General features: G+C 31.9%; 1 protein-coding gene across 1 annotated transcript in view; it reads left to right on the top strand.

Annotated features, from left to right (window-relative positions):
* The window catches only part of Mtpalpha (monolysocardiolipin acyltransferase Mtpalpha), a 70,620-nt gene extending 51,631 nt beyond the window's left edge, over nt 1–18,989 (top strand). Inside the window, exons 9-16 of the mRNA XM_085823766.1 lie at nt 461–627; nt 6,374–6,544; nt 11,713–11,935; nt 12,254–12,463; nt 15,715–15,913; nt 16,047–16,158; nt 18,101–18,191; nt 18,289–18,989. Of these exons, the coding sequence (XP_085679892.1) occupies nt 461–627; nt 6,374–6,544; nt 11,713–11,935; nt 12,254–12,463; nt 15,715–15,913; nt 16,047–16,158; nt 18,101–18,191; nt 18,289–18,492 (1,377 nt within the window). The 3' untranslated portion in view covers nt 18,493–18,989. The remainder of the gene's footprint in view (nt 1–460; nt 628–6,373; nt 6,545–11,712; nt 11,936–12,253; nt 12,464–15,714; nt 15,914–16,046; nt 16,159–18,100; nt 18,192–18,288) is intronic.
* The last annotated feature ends 2,383 nt before the right edge of the window (nt 18,990–21,372 follow it).

Here is a 21,372-nt window from a genome sequence, read left to right as displayed (position 1 = left end):
TTTTGTAAATTTTGATACCTTTTAGATCATAATTGTTCTTATTTTATAAAGTATGGTTTCATATTTTTAATTTTATAATTTCTGCATGCCATCTTACGGGATTTAAACTGATGATCTATAATCCGGAATCGTCGGAAGTCCCGACGAGTCCGGATTAATGACTTTTGACTGTATAGTGAGCCCTGCTGTTTAAGGCCTAGCTTATGATTTGCACAAGGGAATACCTTAAAACTATTCTTGAAACTCAGGATTGTGATGAACTGTCATCGTCCCATTTTTATCTTCACATATTCCTTCAGCAGTGGTGTAAAATTACCCTTATTGTTATCCTTCTGATTCATGAATGAAAATCTCTTACAGCATGAAACTAAGAGCATGCTGAGTTGAACCTGAAATATGCTAAGTACTTTTAATTTTTAGAGCTTTAATATATATTTGTATTTTATTTATTTACTTTCAGGTAGTTAGAACAGGTATTGAAAAGGGGTTAGTAGCTGGCTATGCTGCCGAAAGTGATGGATTTGGTACTTTAGGAATGACAACACACTCAAATGCTCTCATTGGTTTATACCACGGGCAAACATTATGCAAGAAGAATCGCTTTGGTGATCCTACTCAAAAAATAAAGTATGAAGTAATTTGTAAACTACATTCAGTTAGTTCTAGCACTTATGTTAAACTCATCATTTTTATACCTGTGTTAACTGTTTGTAACTCGATTGTAAATTTCGACAGAACATTTTGTACAGGTAAACCCTGAAGAACACAGTTAATTGGTTCTGTGTTCTGAGAAGCCATGCTGGTTGAGAATACAGAAAACAGGATTCCGTTTCAAATGTGAAAATAAAAAAAAGTTGCATTTAAAAATTTTTTTTGTTAAATGTAAAACTAAAAAGTTTTATTTTTAAAATTCATATAGGCAGAGGCGGGACAAGGGTAAGGAAAGTGAGGCACTTGCCTCAGGTGAATCACTAGAGGGGGCACTAAATTGGCTGTACGAAATCAAAAATTACTTTAATTATGTTTTTAAATTTGCCAGTTATTATTAGGGGAAATAAGCTTCAGCAAACTTAATAAAATAATAGGAAGAATTGCAAGAAAACCTTGAAATTATTGCAATGTGTATTTTGATGTTATTTCTTATTTATCAAATAAGAATTTTTTAACATTTTGATTTGAAAGTTATAAATAATTAGATGTATTCTTTTTCTGAATTTATAAAGCTACAATTAAAAAATACTCTAAGAATTATGATATTTTGATTTAATACAGTTACCTTTGTTTAATACAAACAGATATTTTGATATATATAGATCTATCTATCTATCTATCTATCTATCTATATAAGGGCATGCATTTACCTTTTTGCCTCAGGTAAAAAAAAAAATCTTGGCACAGCTCTGCATATTGGTAAATACTTCTAAGAAATCTTGTCTTTCATAATTCAAAATAATTTTTTAATTAGTTTTGAAAAAACATTTTATCATAAGTTTTTATTATTTAAGTAAAAGAAAAATAAAACAAAAATATTTTTAAATGCATCTCTTTTTTGAATTAAAATTACATTACCATGCCATCTAGTGGATTTATCTAGAAATGTAGTGATTCTAGTATATTTTCTTGTAGATGGCCGAATATTACATTGCTCGATTAGTCTTCATCTGAATATCTAGCGGTACTACATGATGGTTCATTCCTATCTTGCAATTTCTCTATGGGTTAATACAGTTGTGCTGCAAATGTTGTTTTCTGTACCTTGCAAGGATTCCTTTCTGTTAAGAATCTCTCCAATTTGTTTGCCAAATGTGATGCATATTGTACATCATCAACAAAAAAATTTAGATACGTTTGCATAATTTTCTTTATCCTCTTTAGCCACTGAATTTGAATTGGATTCTTCTAGAAGCTTTACAAGATCATCTTCATCCAGTGTTTTTTCTAAAAATAGTTCATCAATGTGTTCAGCAGACATATCATCAAACCCTGTACTGCATACTAAACATAGAGCATTAATTATCTGATTGTATATGAAGTGTTTACTTGGAATATTGGAGTCTTCATAAACCATATCTGGTAAAAGAGCTTACCAACTTGCATTCAGTGTCAAAGCTTTTAAGATCGCTTATAGATGAAGATACAGTATTTAATGCAATTCAAGATTAATAAATATCTTTCTATATCAGGCACAAAACAGTTGCAAAACCAATTTGCAAGCATAGATGAAGACACCGAAGCTCTATTGTTGACTCACCAACTGGTAGCTACTTTTAAAGTTTTTCGACGAGTGAGGATTCATCGATTTGTTTATAAAAATAGTTTTATACAACAATCTCTTGATACATTACTGCATAATACCAGCCAGAAACTTAAGTATTATGAACCATTACCATTAGTTGTACTGTATGTACCTAATTTTGTTTCAGTAGTGACTATAATTTTGACTGTACAGTGTGTAAAATATAGTAATGCAGTTAGAAATGTTGTCATTAAAATTAATAAATAAAATATTTTATGACAGTTCTTATTGTTTCATCTTAAGTTGAAGAGTTTCACTAAAGAATTTCTAGGTTAGAAATTTCTAAATTGAAATTTTAAAGTACAGCATGTCTCTTAAAGCACAGCTAAATTAAGATTATGTGAGAATGTTTTTAATTTTATTTGTTCTTGAGTTTTTAACTCTCAGTTATTGTTTGAGATATAAATTCGTTTTATAACTTTATTATTTCATCTTTTTGTGTTTTAAATTTTAAAATTATTTGAATCATAAAATTTATTTTCATTTTTCTTTTTTCAGAACATACATGAATCAGCTTTAATTATATTCTTTTAGATAGGTTTAAAATTATAGTCTGAAACTTCAAAATATTAGTAATGAGTTATAGGTCTCTGCTACCAAGCAACAGTTTACTAACCATATCTTCAGCATTAATAAAACTTGTAATTTCTTGGGCATGGGTATGCTAATTATAGCAGTATTTGTACTAAGATAAATTTAAATATTTCTTTTTAAATAAAGTAGATAAATTTTTAATTGTTATGATATCTTTTTAATTTAAAAAATACAGTATTTTCAAAACAACCAGCATAATTTTTTAAAAAATAAGATGATAATCATAGACAGTTAGTATCTTTTGTCACTATCCACAGCAAAATTAGGAATTCTTGGTGGTAAGTTTTTGAATCTGAAAACAGAGCCATCGCAAATGCATGCTATTGCCGCGCTGCACAATTTATTTTGTCAGCCATTATATAGGGATGTCTCCTGGAATCATAAAACTTAATTAATTCAATAGTTATTTTGAAAATTTTTGCAGATTATACAAAATCATGACCTTACATATGTTAGAAACTCAAAATTCCATTTTGGGATTTTGGGTTGTCATTATTTATCTTAGTTTTTTTAAAATGTAATACAAGTTCAGGAGAACGCTGTAGGCATTAGTAACACTCTCAGTAAGATCTATATTTAACAATACTCTATCAGAGATGTTTATTTGAATTCAGCATTGGCTGTGACAGACAATTCTTGACAAGTAAGATGACTAGCAGTTCCAGATTTTTTAGATGAAGCTTTAGAAAATATTTTCTGGACTTTTGATGGATTACAGTTCACTATGAGATATTCTAACAGTCACTTGCCCCATCTGGCCTTTAACGTCTTTCAGATATGATTAACACCTGTGACCCCTTTCAAGTCTACAACCGTAAATTTAGCCAAAATTTGTATATAACATTAAAGATGTTTCCTTTTGTGAGTTGTTCCCATTCACTTTATTTACATGTTCTGTTCTGTTTAACACAATTCTAATGCATGATAGTAGAATTTTGTGTTTATAGCATTTGATTACTATAAGCAATTACTCTCACTGAAAATTTAAAACAGTCTTGTTCATTTCATTACTTTTTATTGTTATCTTTAGTTTTAAACATTTGTGGTGTTACATATGATGCTCTTAACATAGAATTTAGGGGTACTTTTCCATTTCGCCAGCGCAAATCTCTCCAAGCAGACTTTGTTGGCGACAACATACAGTATACACATAAAAAATGTTAACGAATGTTAGTTCTTAGAAATTTTTATTCAGAAGGCATAAACATTTTAATATGGTTTAAAAGTTTGTAAAATTCCAGTAAATAAAGACAATAAATTTGTAAAAAGACATTAATTTAAGAATTTACTATGCTTTCATGGTTCAACATCCTGATTTGTCGGTTCATATCACATGACCCCAAGTGATCTCATCTCACGTAAACTATGCTACAAAAATATATTTCTCTGTGTAATTATCTATATTAATTTCAAGTTAAATTTTAATTTGGAATACAAGTTTAAATGCAAGAATTATTTCAATTCGTACGAATAGCTTACTCAGAAATTATGTAAAACCGTAGTGCTTTACTCTGCTAGTGTATTCTCATTAGAATTGATGAATTTAACTCTTGATTTTGCCTTTTGTATATTTTTCGCTTTCGCGTGAGTGGTCTGATTGCATTCTAATTGACTTAATTACATCGAATCATTGTAGGGCATAAAATTTAACTATCTTGTAAAAATTCTATGTAATTGTATGCCAGTATTGAATGAAACAATCAATCTGATAAGAAATGGTTCCGACTTGTTTTGAAAATGAGGCGTAAAAGGTTACCAGCGAAGATATTCCATTTGGCATCAGTTGTACCATTATTGGTGACTTTATCATTTGCGCCGGCAAAACGGAAAGGTACCAATTTAAGTTATTTCATTTTTTGGTGTATATACAGTGGCCCCCAAAAGTGTTTGTACACTTCTGATTTTGATTGAAATATCCATTAATTAAAAGTAAACTTTGTGAATTAGATTTTAATAATAAGATCTATAACTTATTCGTAACAAAATTACATGAAGTATTTTTAAAATATAGCGAAACTTTATTTTAAAAAAATTAATAATCAAAAAATGACAAACATTATATCTCTCAAAAGTCTTCGTATACTAAAATATTTTTGGATAAAATCAAAATTAGAATTATCGCTTGTCGCTTTTTTGCATTGTGGTGGCATTTAAAAAATCGTTTGCTTTAATTTTTTATTGTTTACTTTATAATATTCTATTTATTATTGAATAATGGCTTGCAGTTGTAAAGAAATTATAAACAGCATTTGAAAATTGATAATTTTTTGCCATAGTAGTGGTAAATCAATTCGGAATATTGCTTAATTAGTTAATTTATCTCATTCCACAGTGCAGTATGTGATAAAATGCTTTAAAGCAGAAAATCGAATTGAAAACAAGGTAAGAAAAGTTTGACTGAGAAAGTTAACTAAACGTGATGAGAGATTTATTATTAGAAAATTTGTGAAAAACCTACGTTTGAGTGCTGTAAAAGTTTCTGCAGAATTTAATGCAAAGTTTTCTACTTCAGTTTCACCTGAAACTGTTCGACGAGTTCTCAGAGAAGCTGGATTACATGGGTGTTCTGCCCGTAAAATTGTTTTCTTAGTGAGAAAAGCAGAAAGCTTAGACTTTCATTCGTCAAATCAATGATAAATACACCCGAAACGTACTGGAATAATGTCCTATTTGCTGACGAAAATAAAATTAACATTTTTGGTTCTGATGGTCGAATAACTGTATGGAGAAGAAAAAATGAGGAACTTCTTTCTAAGAACTTAGTTGGAACAGTTAAGCATAACGGTGGAGGTGTTCTTGTGTAGGGGTGCATTGCAGCATCAGGACTAGGTAATTTGGTATTTATTGATGGCATAATGAATCATTCTCTTTATTTAAATATTTTAAGAGGCAATTTAAAATAATCAGCCCAAAATTTGGGTATTGGAAACAACTTTATTTTTAATCATGATAACGATCCTAAGCATACAGCTCTCAGCGTTTGCCTGTGATGTCTCTATAATTGTCCACAGGTTTTGAAAACACCACCTCAGTCGCCATATTTAAACCCCATAGAACACTTTTGGAAAGAACTGGAGGGTAAAGTATGAAAACACAACATCAAAACGAAAAGCGAACTCAGAACAATCATGATGGAAGAATGGATGAACATTGATACAGAAATTGCAAAAAAAACTAATAAAATCTATTCCCAGACGTTTAAAAGCTGTTGTGGATGCTAAAGGATATCCTACTAAATATTAATTTAACAAAATATGAAAATATTTATTAATATGTCAAGATTTTTTTGAAGTATACCAAGACTTTTGTGAGATAAAATGTTTGTCATTTTTTTATTATTAATTTCTAAAAAATAAAGTTTCGCTATATTTTAAAAATATTTCATGTAATTTTGTTAAGTATAGATTATAGATCTTATTATTAAAATCTCATTCAACAAGTTTACTTGTGGTATACTAATTAATAATTGTATTATTATTATAGGACTGTTGCAGTTTTAGGTGCTGGGTTGATGGGAGCTGGTATAGCTCAAGTTAGTATTGACAAAACTTTTGATGTGATATTGAAAGATGTTAGCCCAGAAAGCCTTGCAAAGGGTCAGAATCAAATATACAAAGGCCTAGATACAGCAGTCAAGAGGAAAAGAATAACTTTGTAAGTTTTTGAAAATTAATTTTTGCCTTCCAGTGGCCAACCAGTGAATTGTGGCCTGCCTTTGATACAAATGCTTATGTTAAAACTCAAGGAAATTGAACAGTTGCAACTAGATGTATTATTTTAAAAGCCATAAAATATTTTGAATAAAAAAACAAACAAACACTTATCTTGCTATTCAAAATGCTTTTAAAATTATTTAAAAATAGTCTTGCTTTTTATAATTAATGTGATTATTTTTTATAACTGTAAAAGAAATACCTATGGTTGCTCTTTCTTTGTATTTAGAAAAGTATGCTTCCATGATATGGAAATCTAAATCTTTTTCCCAATATATTTAACATTCTTCCTTTAGTTGGAAAACCAAGTACTTTCTCTTGGTTTCCGAATTTTATTCTGGGCCTACCAGCATCCGAGCGGTAAAGTCGCTGAACACTCGTAGTTCGGTCCGAGGTTCGAATCCTGCGAACGGGCTGGCTGCATGGGCGTTTTCGTGGTTTTCCCCATATGTTAGGCAGATAGCCCTAATGTGATTTGCCATAATTAAATACACACCTAATTTTATTCATTCTTGATTGCAATTGTTAACTGGTTTTCAAAGGAGTAAATTGAAAATAGAAGGCATAGCAGTCATTACAGTAAGTTAAACCAAGTCTTAATCTCATTTTACTGCAAATTGTTGCAATGATTTGGAAATAAATAAATAAAAAGAACCAGCCATTTTTCTTAACACTTATGAGTAACTCTGTAACAAGTAGAACAAGAAAAAGTGCTTTGTTGAGAAATTGCCCTTTGATATTCTAAAATTGTTGACAATTAACTGTCATTTTGCTTTTAATTCAAGTTATAACTAAACATTTATAGTGTCATTCAATAAGATTTAAAGTACATCATCAATGCATAATGTTCCTGATGTTATTATTATTTTCTTCTATTCTGCAAGCCCTTATTTATTCTAAAATTAGTATTGCCACAACAGTAAGTCTGAGAAATTGTATTAGTTTCAAATTGTGTAAAATTAGTGTGCATATAATTTAAAACCTGAAATTTTTGTTTGTTAAAAAGTGTGTCAGTATGATTTTTGTTCTAAGTTGGAAAGCTATTTCACAAATAAAACCGTTGTTTATTATGACATGAACTGCATTTATAAAGTGCCAAAGACCCATATGTGGCTTGTGAGAAATTGTTTAGCCATGTTTGTTTTATGTACTTTTATTCAAAATTTGTCTTTTTAGTTTTATATACATTTTTGAACTTATCATTTATTAAATATTGGTTGTCATGAATTTTGTGAATAAGTTTTCATAGTAAAGTAATGGATGTTTGACTAGTGTGGACTATTTATATTTATTGAAATTTTGATTAGTCTGTCCTCCCCCTTTTCCTTTCCTTTCTTTGTTTTCTTTTTTGGGTGGGGATAATAAAATTTAGTTGCATATAATCCTTCATTGATGATGTGAAGCTTTGAGGCTGTATAAGATGCAGTCAGATCATTTTTAGCTCCACAGTAGTTGTATACAAACATTTAAACTGAATTTTATAGACTTATTTCACTTTATTTATTGTATTGTTATTTTACAAAAAAACAATAAATTTTAAATATCCTGTTAGAACTTCAAGGCAACTAGGGAACTCGTGTAGGAAAGGAAATTAACCAATATGAATGATGTTTAAAATTTAAACCTGGATTTTCTTGCATACATTGGAAGCATGTATGTTGGTACTTCACATATACACTGCTGGCCATGCAAATTGCATTATGAAGGAAGCATCTTATAAATAGGTTTGAAATTTGCACTATATAGATCTCGATTTAACTTTCAGATGATTGCAGCACATGTCAAAACTGTGTGTCAGCAACACCATCTAAAAGCACTATAAAAAGGGGAATGGTGGGCTATTTATTTACTATAGAATGCTTGAAGTTAAAAAACATTAAATGTAATGATTAGTGATGATTATCAGTAAATGATTAGTGAAATCTTTTTGGCATGAAGGTATTTTTGAGACACAGGCTATAGACACAGAAAGAAAAAACTTTCTTTAAATAACATAAGTAATCACATTGTGTGACCAATCAAAATAAAAGTGTGCTTAAGTTATAAAGCAAATATGCATTCTCATACAAGTGGCATTAAAAGCTCTTATGTTTGGGAGATAGAGCTTATGTTGCTGACAGCTGTGTGAAATGCTGTGGCTGGGAAAAGATACACAATGACATTTCAAAATGGTAGTGTGTTTTAAATTGTAGTTTTTTGATTGAAGCAAGAGTAAGTTTTCTTTAGCCAAAAGTATGCCCATAGTCAAAAATCAATCGGAAGCATTTTGAAGTTCATGTTGACAGAGATATCCAAGTATCGTTAAACAAAACTGTACATTACATTTTGACATGAAGCAGGAAATCAGTATTACACAAACTATGAATGTCTCTTCATGGACAGTAGTGGTTAATACTTCATTAATTGTTAAAGAGGTTGAAATGTTAACTTTGTACTGTACTGCATTCAAGCTGATATTAAGCAGTGGTGTTTGTTGTCTCGGATTTTTTGTGTTACTCCAAGGTTTTATAGAAATGGGTGCTATGTGATAAAAGTGCTGTTTATCACAAAACCACTTTGATAGTAGACTGAATGATGGTACTACTGCTTTATGCTAAAGACAGGCAGGGTTTTCTTGATTGCATTGTGGAAGGATAGGTCTTCCTATTTTTTCTAGTCCAACACTGGAAATATGCTGCTGCACCTCCAAGAAAGAAGCTTAATGTGTTGCCATCTGCTGAAAAAATTTATCAGTTCTTTAGATGTGATTTTGGTGGTCAAGGGCGTTGCACATATCATCAGATCTGATGGATACTGTACTGACAAATATTCTGTAAGGCCAATTAATAAAAATGACCAGGAGTCATTGTCTCCTACAGCAATACCAAGCTGCATATTGCCAATATTTTGCAGCACCTAATAATGCAAGGCAACATTGAAGTGATCAGCAGTAAATGAATTTTGAAGTCAGGTATACAAGGTAAGTACAGGCTGTCCATATTTAAAGTTCTAATGAGGGCTGCCTAATCTAAAATCACTTATTAAAAAAGTGCAAAACATGGTATATGACATAATAAAAAAATGGGAGAGACATTCAGCCCCCCAGATATTGCCATTAGAGGTTGTATTACTGTGAAGCACCCATAGTGCGCATGAAAATTTTTTCAGTGCCACCTATCATATAAAACCTGCAAGCATTCATGGATTACTTGTTTAATTCTTACATCAAAACTCCAGTTCAGGTCACTAATGAAAGTCTGAAAAATTATAAGGAAATTTGAAGCGACATATCACTGGCTGTTTGCCTTGGAAGAGGGAGACATCGTGTTTTTACAGTAGTAGCAGAGGAGGTTATGGTTTCAAGCAGAGGCGCACACAGCTTCAAACTTTAAGGCTAGTACTTCACCATGTAGTTCAGGTATTTGATAGGCATCATTCAGCTGTCTATGAAATCCTGAAGAATACTCTTCAGTATTGTATGTACAAAATTTCTCTTGTGCAGAAGTTTCTTTCACATGCTTTTAATACATGACTTTATTTCTCACAATAGTCTCTTTTTCATTGTAAGATCAATTTGGAACATCCTCTGCACAGAAAAAGTGCATCTATGTGCATTAGGAGGGTTTAATGAACATACATGATTCTCAAATGTGTAATTCACAAAATTTGTACTGGATCCTAGATGTTCTGTCGTATTTTTCAAAAGTGATCTCATGTTGGTTTATTCTGGGAGCCATATTTTTTTCGAGGAGATAATTGAAACAGGTCCAATGACATTGTTAATCACCTGGCAGCAATATGTAACACTGTTAGAGAATGCAATTGTTCTGGCTTTAAAAGCACATAGTTATCTTGCACCACTATCTCTTTGCAAGATGAAGTTTGTCCATGCATTACACAACGTGTTAAGGATGTTCTCAAAAGACATTTTATTGGAGAACAGGTCATCAGCTGGCACTTTCACGACCTACCTGGTTCCTAGATTTAAAGCCATGTGATGTGTGGTGAATTTAAAACAACTAATTTGCTGTCACAACCCGAGCACATTACCTGATTTTAAGACAGCATTTTGTGACACATATTTCTATCAGCTGTGGAATATGCCATCTTGGCATTTCATTTGGTGCTTAAAAATCATGGAGCATGTTTTACTGTCATCAGAATAGTACAAGTCAAAAATCTTATTGCTAAAATGCATAATTTTTTAACCTTCCACTTATGGACTCCCTCAATTTGAGTGGATTTATCCAGCTGGTCTGCTACTACTGTCTATATGAAAATCATGGTTGAAGATTTTTTCCCTTTAATTTCAGTACAAACCCTGCTCTTTCTGTATGCAGGTTAAAATTATCATAGTTTTCATTATTTTGATGATAGTTGGCTTTACAGGTCCATTTTATTATAGAGAATTTGCATAAAAGCTTTGAATTTGTTCATCAAAACCTTCCAATGATTATTAGCATGGGCTATATTCCCCTTTCAAACCATATTTGAGAATTGGGAAGTATGAAAGTTGAGTTGTATGCAGAAAATACCCTCTAGTGATGACATTTGAAACTTTTTTTTTTTTTTTTGCTAAATGTCCATCTCGCCTCATTGTTACATCATACATGAAGTTCAACAATTTTTTGGCAAATGGTTACAATTGTAGGCAGGCCTCAATGAGGGAGCTTTGGTTATAAACATCCTGTTTGTACGGTCCAGCAAATATATGAATCATAACAGTGATTTAAACAAAAAAATGTATCCTCTTCTTTTGTCACATAAATAAGTGACCTTCTTGCTGATGCATTATCCTTACCTAAAAGTGTAACTTTTTCCCCTTACTGACCCTCATAATATTGGCAAAAGGAGGACTAATGTGATGATTTGTGCCTAATCCTATTTTTTAACTAGTAATTATTTTGGAAAATACAATATCCAAGGTGAAATATTGTAGTTTTATGCACATTTGCTTAAGATATTAAATTAGATGCTCATAAAACTACATTGTGTTTTTACTGAAGGCATTGAAATTTAACACTTTGAAGTTATGTGTATTATTTTTTTTGCTTTTCCTTGTAGAGAACTTGTGTCTTTAGTAATAATGATTGAAAATCTAATTTATTCTATTTGTGCTATGACTTTTAGACACGAGAGAAATGTTTTTATGTCAAGACTGAATCCTGCATTAAATTATGAAAAATTTAAGGATGTGGACATTGTCATTGAAGCTGTGTTTGAAGATTTAAATATTAAGCACAAAGTCATTAAAGAAGTGGAGCAACATGTACCCAGCCATTGTATCATAGCATCAAATACATCTGCATTGCCTATTCACAAGATTAGTGATGCCAGTAAGCGACCTGAAAAAGTGAGTGAATTTTCCTGCCCATCCTGATGTTCAAGCTTAAAAAAATTTTAGAGCATTCTAATGAATGATAAAATAAAAATATTTATTTCAAAAGACAATGTAGAAACATTTGCATTTTATAATGGAAGTTTTCATGCAAGTTTCGTTTTAAAAGACATTTGTATTTCCTTTAGCTGTATTAAAAATTTTGAGATATACTGCTAGTGAATTTAATTTGAATCTATGAATAGTTTTAAAGTTGTTATAACATTTATCAGATATTTGTGGGAAAAAGTTCTGTTTAATAAATTTCTTTTATATATTAATTGCTCAATTTAGGTAGTTGGAATGCATTATTTTTCTCCTGTTGATAAAATGCAACTGTTAGAAGTTATAACAACTGATAAAACTTCAAAGGATACTGCAGCAGCTGCTGTTCAGGTGGGCCTAGATCAAGGAAAAATTGTTATAATTGTCAAGGATGGACCAGGATTTTACACAACAAGAATATTAGCTCCTATGCTTTTTGAAATGGTGTTCATGATGCAAGTAAGTCAAATTTGATTTCCATTTAGGTATGATGCTTTGTGTTACTGTTAAATGATTGTATAGTATTTGTTTCTGTTCCATAGTTCCAGTATGCTTCTGATGTACAAAATAATATTTTAGTGAGTGGTTTTCTTTCCTCCCCCCTAATGGCAATGTCTGTGTGAGTGGTCAAATGTGTAAAACATTGACTAGTAATTTCATCTCATTTCTGATAAAGCAAGCTAATACCTTTTCATGATTTTTCACATATGACATAAATTCACTGTGTAGCCAGAAGTCACCTAACAGCCATTGCTGATGTCAGAACTTCTTTTGCAGTTATTAGCAGTTTCTTTAGGCTATGTTTTCCACTAAGTTCTGATAAATTGCTGTGAAAATACTTTCATGTTACTTTTATAGGTATGCTGGAACAGTTGCATAGCCAGTGCAACACCTCAAAGATATTTGTGAGATCAAGATTAAGACTGCCCACGTAAGCTCTGCTTGTTACGTGCCTTCAAACCACAAAACAGGAGATGTATTATCATCCTGAAATAAAGGGGGAAACTATCCCAAACTGAAGTAGTGCATGGAGCATATTATCTAAAATGTCTTTGTAGGTAGTCCAAATCAGGGGAAAAAAATTTTTTTTTACTATGCATTTATATGATTACTTTCAAATTTCATTTTTGACTACTGACTCACTGCTTCACAGGCTCCTCAAACAGTGAACCTTATGAGTTGCAGCAGAACTGAAAATCATGCTTTTGTTGCTGAAATGAAATCAGTCATTTTGAGTAGTTGCTGAAAATGCGTTTGAAGCTGATAATATACATCACATTTTGCCTGTCCTGATTTATTAATTTCTTAGGCCTACCAGATCAGTTGGTACTTCATTATATTATTTTCATTATAGACCAGGGCATATATATAATCATTAAATTTCTCAGAATGAATGACAGAATTTGTGGATTCTACCATACTCTATTCTTGGGTCTCTTTATATTTTCTCTTTTATTCCATTGGATACATTATGAAAATCATACTGTGGGAATCCATTAGAAGGTATGTAGCATTTAGTTACTTTTGGGCGCATGTGTCTTTTAATGGACAGTGCAAGTAAACTTAGATATACTTGTTATATTACTCTATAAACAAAGGCTTATGGTTTGACTGTAGGGTAATCAGTTGTGTACGACAAAACTTAACAGATGTTGAAAATGATTGTTGCTTTATATATGTAGACTTTCCAGTGCCCTGAAAAGGATATAACTTCCTTCTAATGGTCTGCTAGTAAAGGTCTTTCATAGGACTGATAGTTTCATGGTCTAATCATAGTTGTTAATCTATGCTTTTCCAAAAAGACTAAATATGGTATCATAATCATTAACTGCAAAAACAGCAATATCTTTCTTGATTCTGTTCATTAGTCTAATATCCATGACTTTTTAATTTTATTTCTTCGTTTTATAACAATGACCATAGGACTTTGCTTTCGTATGCATTTATACTTTTTGTGTAATGACTTTTGTCACATACATAAGCATAACCAAATCGTGTAATCATGACATGATTGCTATTACAGCGAGATGTAACGTGTATATTACTGCACTTTTCTATAGTCACTGAAGAATTTGCATAGCAAACAATGAAAGAAAAAAAATTAAGAATGCTGTTTTGCTTAAAGATTGACAACTTACAGTATTAAAGGACTATGCATGAATTCTACTGTGAACCGAGTTCAGTTTGTATAATTTACTTTCACATACCCCTATAAGCAGAGAAAAGAAATTTATTGTAATATATTTACGAAAATTCTACATACTAGTTTATGTTTTGTAGGTATATTAAAATTCTGATGATCCTTGAATACTTGTAAACCACATCTGGAAATAAACAAAACTGAATTTTTGATATAATGAATGGCAAGTTTTTATTATATGTGTATGCAAATGAACTTTTAAATAAAAAAATGCAGTAGATAATACATTTTGATCAAAGAAATAAATTTATCATATTGTTGGAGTTAACTAGTGTTTTGGGCTTGTATATTAATGCATATATGTTACAGTAAACGCTGAACAAAAATCTGCATTTTTTTCTTTCTGTGAATTCAGCTGATAGGTGTAAGGGATTTATTTGCATGCAACTTTTTAGACATTAAATTCCAGCTTAACCCTTGTATCAGGTTTCTTTTTTCTTTCATTTCATGCCACAAGGAATCTGGCTTACATCGGTGGTAAAGAATGATAAATTCTTAAAAATAACAGGTACAGAGATTTTGGGAAAAAAGGAAATATTTTAAAAATAAATCTAAAGTTTCTTTCCTTTAAAAGACTTCTTGGTAACCGCTAGTAATGTTATTAATCTAATATATATATATATATTTATTTTCTCATTTAAATGAAAAAAATATATATATATATATATTGAATGTAAATTTATTGGTGAACACATAGTTTTCTTACAGAAATGCTATTTTTTTACAAAAGAATCCTTTACTTCCTGAAAAATTGTGTAGGTTAATTATATGCAAAAAATCCAGGTTTAAATGTAAAAACTGGAAATAATAATAATAAAAAAGTCAGGTACATGTGGCTTATAATATGCAAAACTTTTAGTTCTGAAGTGTGCAAGCTATCAGAATTTTACTGTATAAGCCACTTCCTCTTTAAAAATCCTAAGGAAGAATGTCTGTATACAGGAAATTTTCTCCATGAAATTTCTTGGAAGAAAAACCTCAAATTAGATATGCCAACTTAGTATTACAAACCAGCTGTGCTTTTCTGACATAATAAACTATTGTTGAGAAGACATTATATTAGTTTCTACGTAAGCATTGTGAAAAGGGTAAAGAATGAACTTGTCACACAGAAACATTATCTAATAGAAAAACTGAACAATTTTTAACATGGAATATTTGAGTTGAGATATGTGTGTTCCGAAATCAAAGAGACATTCAATATATTGCAACAGAATGAATGAATTCTGCATTTGAGAGGAGGGGGGGGGTGAATTGTTTGAAATATTTTAGAACATAGAAGGATATATTTTTATAAAAGTGAATAATTAGATAAATACAGTAGTGAGGAGGAAATCAAACTGTGTTAATCTGGCAAAAGATGATACAAGAAACACCTCAGATTTATGTGCTCTAATATTTTTATTATTTCTTTCTAACTATTATGGCAAGTATATTTGTTGTTTTATGAAAGCATGCAATTTGACTGTTTTAATGCATTTGTTTTAAACCTTGCGTGCCCAATTTATAGGAAGGCAACAATCCTAAACATCTTGATAAACTTACAAAAGAGTTTGGATTTCCTGTGGGAGCAGCAACATTAGCTGATGAGGTCGGCTTGGATGTTTCAGTTCACATATCTGAATATTTGTCAAATGTCTTTGGTGAACGATTCATAGGAAAAACAAATTTAAATGTCTTAAAAGATATGGTTGCAGCTGGTTTCTTAGGTATACTTTTATTTCTATTAATCTTGAAAATAATTTATTCATAAAATCAAGTGTACTTTTGTTTTAATATTTTCCCTATTCTGAGACATTAAAATAACTGACACTTTTATTTGAATGTATAAAAAAAATACAGGTCGCAAATCTGGAAAAGGATGTTACATTTACACACCAGGTGTAAAGGAGAGAGAAATTAATCGTGAGGCAGAAGATATTCTTACAAAATACAAAGTTGAATCTCCCAAACCGTAAGTATATGGAAGCCTTCAAGTATAGTTTATCCTAACTTTTATAATGTAGCAAAATAATATTCAACATTTTTAAGACAGTTTTGCTGGTTGTGGTCAATGCTTTAAAAGTTATACTTTCATATACACTCATGTCCATAAATTAAGGATAATTCGGAGTCACACGGAAATCGAACTCTAAAATAAATACATCACCTGTAAAATCACTACACACATATTCAAAAATCATATGCAAACTTCAGGAAGTAACCAGATGACACCGATGGTATGTCACAGTGACGAGAGTGTAAGAGAGTGATATATAAGGAATACAGGCAAAGAAGTAAAATTGTTCGCAGGCGCTTTATAAGCATTTCAGTGCAATAACCGAATAGTTATGACACAAAGGACGCATTTGGATGATTTTTTTACGTGGTAGAATTATCGGCCGTCTGGAATGTGGGCATATCCAACTGGAAGTATCAGACGAACTTGGAATTGCTCAGAGTGTCTTCTCCAGGCTTTGGTAACGATTCCAAGATGATGGTAATGTGAGTAGACGTTACAGCACAGGTCGCCCCAGAGTTACAAAGCCGAATGAAGACCGGTATTTGGCAGTTACTGCCAAAAGAAACAGGCGGAGCACAGCCTCAGACCTGTCGCGTCAGCTCTCTTCAGCCACTGGTACGACAATTTCAAGTCAGACTGTGTACAGATGCTTAGAGAAGATTGGTCTATATGCTCGTAGACCTGTCAGATGCGTTCCACTTACTACAACTCACTGTCGCCTGCGGTTAGCCTGGAGTAGAGAGCATGCATTGTGGACACCGCAACAGTGGGCTTGTGTGATGTTTTCCGATGAGTCCAGGTTTAGCTTGCAGTCTGATTCTCGCCGGACTTTCATATGGAGAGCTCCAGGTACCCGTTACCACCAAGAAAACATCATTGAACGACACCGTTATTGTGGTGCAGGAGTATTCGTTTGGGGTGGAATTATTCTGGACTGACATGCATGTTAAAATTGGAACCATGACAAGCCAAATCTATCAGGACGTCATTATGGAACAACAGGTACGTTTGTTTCGGGGCACCATGGGTGCACAATTTGTGTTTATGGATGACAACGCCCGTCCTCACCGTGGAAACATTGTAAGCAAATGCCTTCAATCGGAGGATATCACCCGTATGGACTGGCCAGCATTCTCACCGGACTTGAATCCAGTAGAGCACGTGTGGGACATGCTTGGCCAACGAGTTGCAGCCTGTCATTCTCCTCCTACATGTCTACCGGAACTTCGGAGAGTATTGCTTTTTGAGTGGTGTAATATCCCCTAAGATCAGATCGATAATTTGATACTCAGCATGCCTAGCCGTTGTACGGACTATATTGCATCTTCTGGGAGACATACAATGTATTAACAATTATACCAACCATGTAATATTGGTTTTTTGTAAATAGGTTTTTTTTTGTAATTTGCTCCAGGGAGAAAAAATTGCTAATTTTTTAATAATAGCATCTTTTTTTGCTCTTTACCTTTTGTTTAATAAATAAGCTTTACAAATAAGTCAAATTTGTTTTGCTTCTAACTCTTCCTTTGCCTGATTTTGCATTATCCTTAATTTATTGACATGAGTGTATTTGAGCATGTCAAAATAATATACATTCACTGGAAATGCAGTCTGTATTTATCTTAAGGCTCACCAGCAACCAAGCAGATAAGATTTTTTTTAACTACGGTAGTTGGGCTCAGAGTCAAATCCTGGTGAACAGATAAGCTGCATGGAAATTTTCATGGTTTTCTTACATATTGGGACTACAAGCTAAGTTTCCCTTAAAAAGTCCCCCATTATAATCCTTGTGTGCTTTGCCTACGTTAATATATAAACTTTATGTGTTTATATTCTACTATTATTTCTGTATAATATTGACACCACAAATGCATTAATGTATGTTTAATTATAGGTCTACAGTTGAAGAGCAACAAATGAGACTTGTAACACGTATGGTAAATGAAGCAATTTTATGTTTGCAAGAAGGTATCCTGGCTAATCCTGTAAGTATATCTTTTGTTATCCAAAACTTATTCAAGAATGAAAAAATAAATACATTTATACTTTTTGCTTGAGTTATAAAATTCTTTTTCCTTTTAGTTGGAAGGTGATATAGGGGCTGTGTTTGGCCTAGGATTTCCTCCTTTCCATGGAGGACCATTTCGATATGCTGATACATATGGAGCAGATAAACTCCTTCGGTGGATGGAACAATTTAGTGAATTATATGGTCCTCATTTTACTCCTTGTCAATTGCTTTTAGACCATGCCAGGGATTCTAGCAAAAAATTTCATTCTAAATGATAATTATTAAGAATTAAACACCTAGCAATTAAACAGAGAAATTTGTTGAGCCTTCACCAAGTTCATTTATGTTTCATGTATGTCTCATCTTACACATTACAGAGATAAAATTTGCTAACAGTTTTTTAATGCAAGAATTCTCAAGTAATTTTTGCAATATTTATCCTTGCAAAATACTCTTTTTATAAATCAAAATGAAAACAGTATTAAGATGGAAGAGAATAAATTATTTTGGAGCTGTAATTTTATTTTGTTTGTTTTAAAATTACATGTTAACAAATTTGAGCAACAAATTTGACCAACTGCTTGTCTTAAATTTCTGCAATCTATGTTTTGAAATTTTGACTCACTGAAACTAATTTTAAAAAATGTAGCTAGTATCTGTAAATAGCAAATGAAGTATGTTTATATAATATTTTATAATAGAGCAATATTTTTATGTCTTGTTATATGCTGTGAAATGTCTGTAAAAAATAAATTTTTTTTAAAAAAAATAATTCTGTGATGAAACAGTCTTTTTGAATGCTGGGTTTACTTGATGATCATTAATTGTCTAGAATGTAACTGTCACCCATTCAACATAACAGTTGTTCTGTAATACCAGAAACTTATACTATTAGGGAAAAAGTTGCATATCTCAAATCTTTTAGAAAAAAGTTACACATAATTAAATCATGTAAATAATGAGCAAATCCAGTATAAAGTATAAAGTAATTAATAATATAAAATGAATGCCACTATTAATATGATCGAATCTCTTTGTAACACAGGTAGCTGTCCTTAATATAAGCGACGCAAAAATGAGAGATGTTCCAATATGCAAAAAAGATTTAATGCAATGTAATTATAAAATCATGAAATAATATAAAAAAGGTAGCAAATATTTTAAAACAAATATGATATTCAATTTATAGTTTTAAATATTTCTTTTTACTTTCTTTCCAACGGACGGATATTAGTTGAAAAGTACTTTTGGGAATGGTGAATCCATTGATCATTTAGTCATCTGATCATCAAAAACTCAATATAATACACACATAAGGATGTAATGCACACTTATGTGAGGATACATAATTATATTACATGTAGGGATGTAATACACTCACATAGGGGCACACTTATGTGAGGATACATAATTATATTACATGTAGGGATGTAATACACTCACATAGGGATATAATGCACACTATAACTTCCCCATACAATACATACATAGGGAGCGAGATACATCACATAGGCTAGATTTGCGGGGAGGGAGACATACATATGTACATACCTGCCAACTTTTATGAATTTTTCGTAATTTTTACGAAAATGCATTTGTCTTTACGATTGTTCCATTTTTTACGATTCTTTTCCTTTTTTCAAGTGTGTTTAGTGATTTTTGTCGAAATTTTAGAATTTTTCGCCAATTCAGCGATTTTTGCCAATTGCATCGTGTTTTACCGACTACTTCGAATCCAGTAACCTGCGGTTTCTCCCAACTCGCCACTTAACCAGCCAATCCAATGCGCTGAACTTGTTTCTCCCACTCTTTTCTTTGTGGGCGCCAGATTATTTTTTTCGCGTTCGCTTCAGCAGCAAGGGAATTACTCAGCAAGCGTGGATTGTCGCATTCTTTTTTTTCACGTGCTACGAATTTTCTTAAAACGTCGTCGTTACGAAATGAGTTCAAAAAATCCGTATTCTCAATATTTTCGGCCTGCCTACAAAGCCGAATTTCCAACAATTAAAGAATCCTTCAAAGAAAATAACTATGCATTTTGCAACGTGCGCGTGTGTGACTTCATAATAAGTCACGGTGGAAGAAGCGACATTGTGAAGCATGTTAAGTCTAAAAAGCATGAAGTTAATGCTTCGGCTTTGACAACATCAAAGAAAGTGGATGATTTTTTTTTAAATTCGGCTACGAATTCGGATGCCGATGTCATTTTGGCAGAGTGTTTGTTTACTGCATTCCTCATCGAACACAATGTGCCGCTAAGCGCTGCCGATCACGCCGGTGAACTTTTCAGACGGATGTTTCCCGACTCCAAGATTGCTCAGAAATATGCTTGTGCTCGCACGAAAACATGTTCTATTGTGAACGAAATTGCTTGCGATGCACAAAGTAAAACGATAGCTGCACTCCAGAATTCAGCATTTTCGGTGTCAATCGGTGGCAGCAACGACGTCTTCTTTCTTCGGATTTGAACAAAGCATATTGTAATTTTGTGTTAAGTACCATTAAGATTTTTGAAAGTGTAAATACCCTTCTACAATCAGCTTCACCAAAATCTGCCCTGCGTATCCAAATTCTTAATGATCTTTTGAAAGAACTTTATACTAAGTTTGTAAAACCGTCCGTCGTGAAAAACAGTGTGTTGATTCATGTTGCCTATAATAGTTTGGCAAATCAAAAGGATGGCAATGATCTTATAATTGGAAATCAAACCAGGGAACTTGTAAATTCTTTGAAAGATTATGAGAAAAAAGAATTTTTTCAATGTGTTAGAAAGTACTTTTCAAAATGAAGTTCTTTTAAATGCTGAAGGGGCAAATTTGAAACAAATTGAAAATTCATCTTTTGAAAAGATTCGTTTTTTTATTGATAAATTTCCATTTTTGTTAACAATTAAAGAAAATGAATGCCATAATGATGCTTTAGATGAACTACAGAACCAATTTTCTGCTGCACAGTTTGAAGACTTTGCCAGTTCTGGAGAAGATGGATTTGATGTCCTCTTTGGTACCTTAAAAAAAATAAAAAGAGCTGATGGAACACCAAAATATGATAGACTAGCAAGAGTTTTATATGCTATTCTCGTAATTCCACACAGTAATGCTGAGTGCGAGAGAGTCTTCAGTGTTGTGAAGAAAAACAAAACTGTTTCGTTCTTC

The sequence above is a fragment of the Stegodyphus dumicola genome, chromosome 9, assembly GCF_044657685.1.
Source record: "Stegodyphus dumicola isolate Sdum_Otavi_A_Nest chromosome 9, ASM4465768v1".
Classification (NCBI taxonomy): Eukaryota; Metazoa; Arthropoda; class Arachnida; order Araneae; family Eresidae; genus Stegodyphus; species Stegodyphus dumicola.
This window is presented reverse-complemented; position numbering and strand designations above follow the sequence as displayed.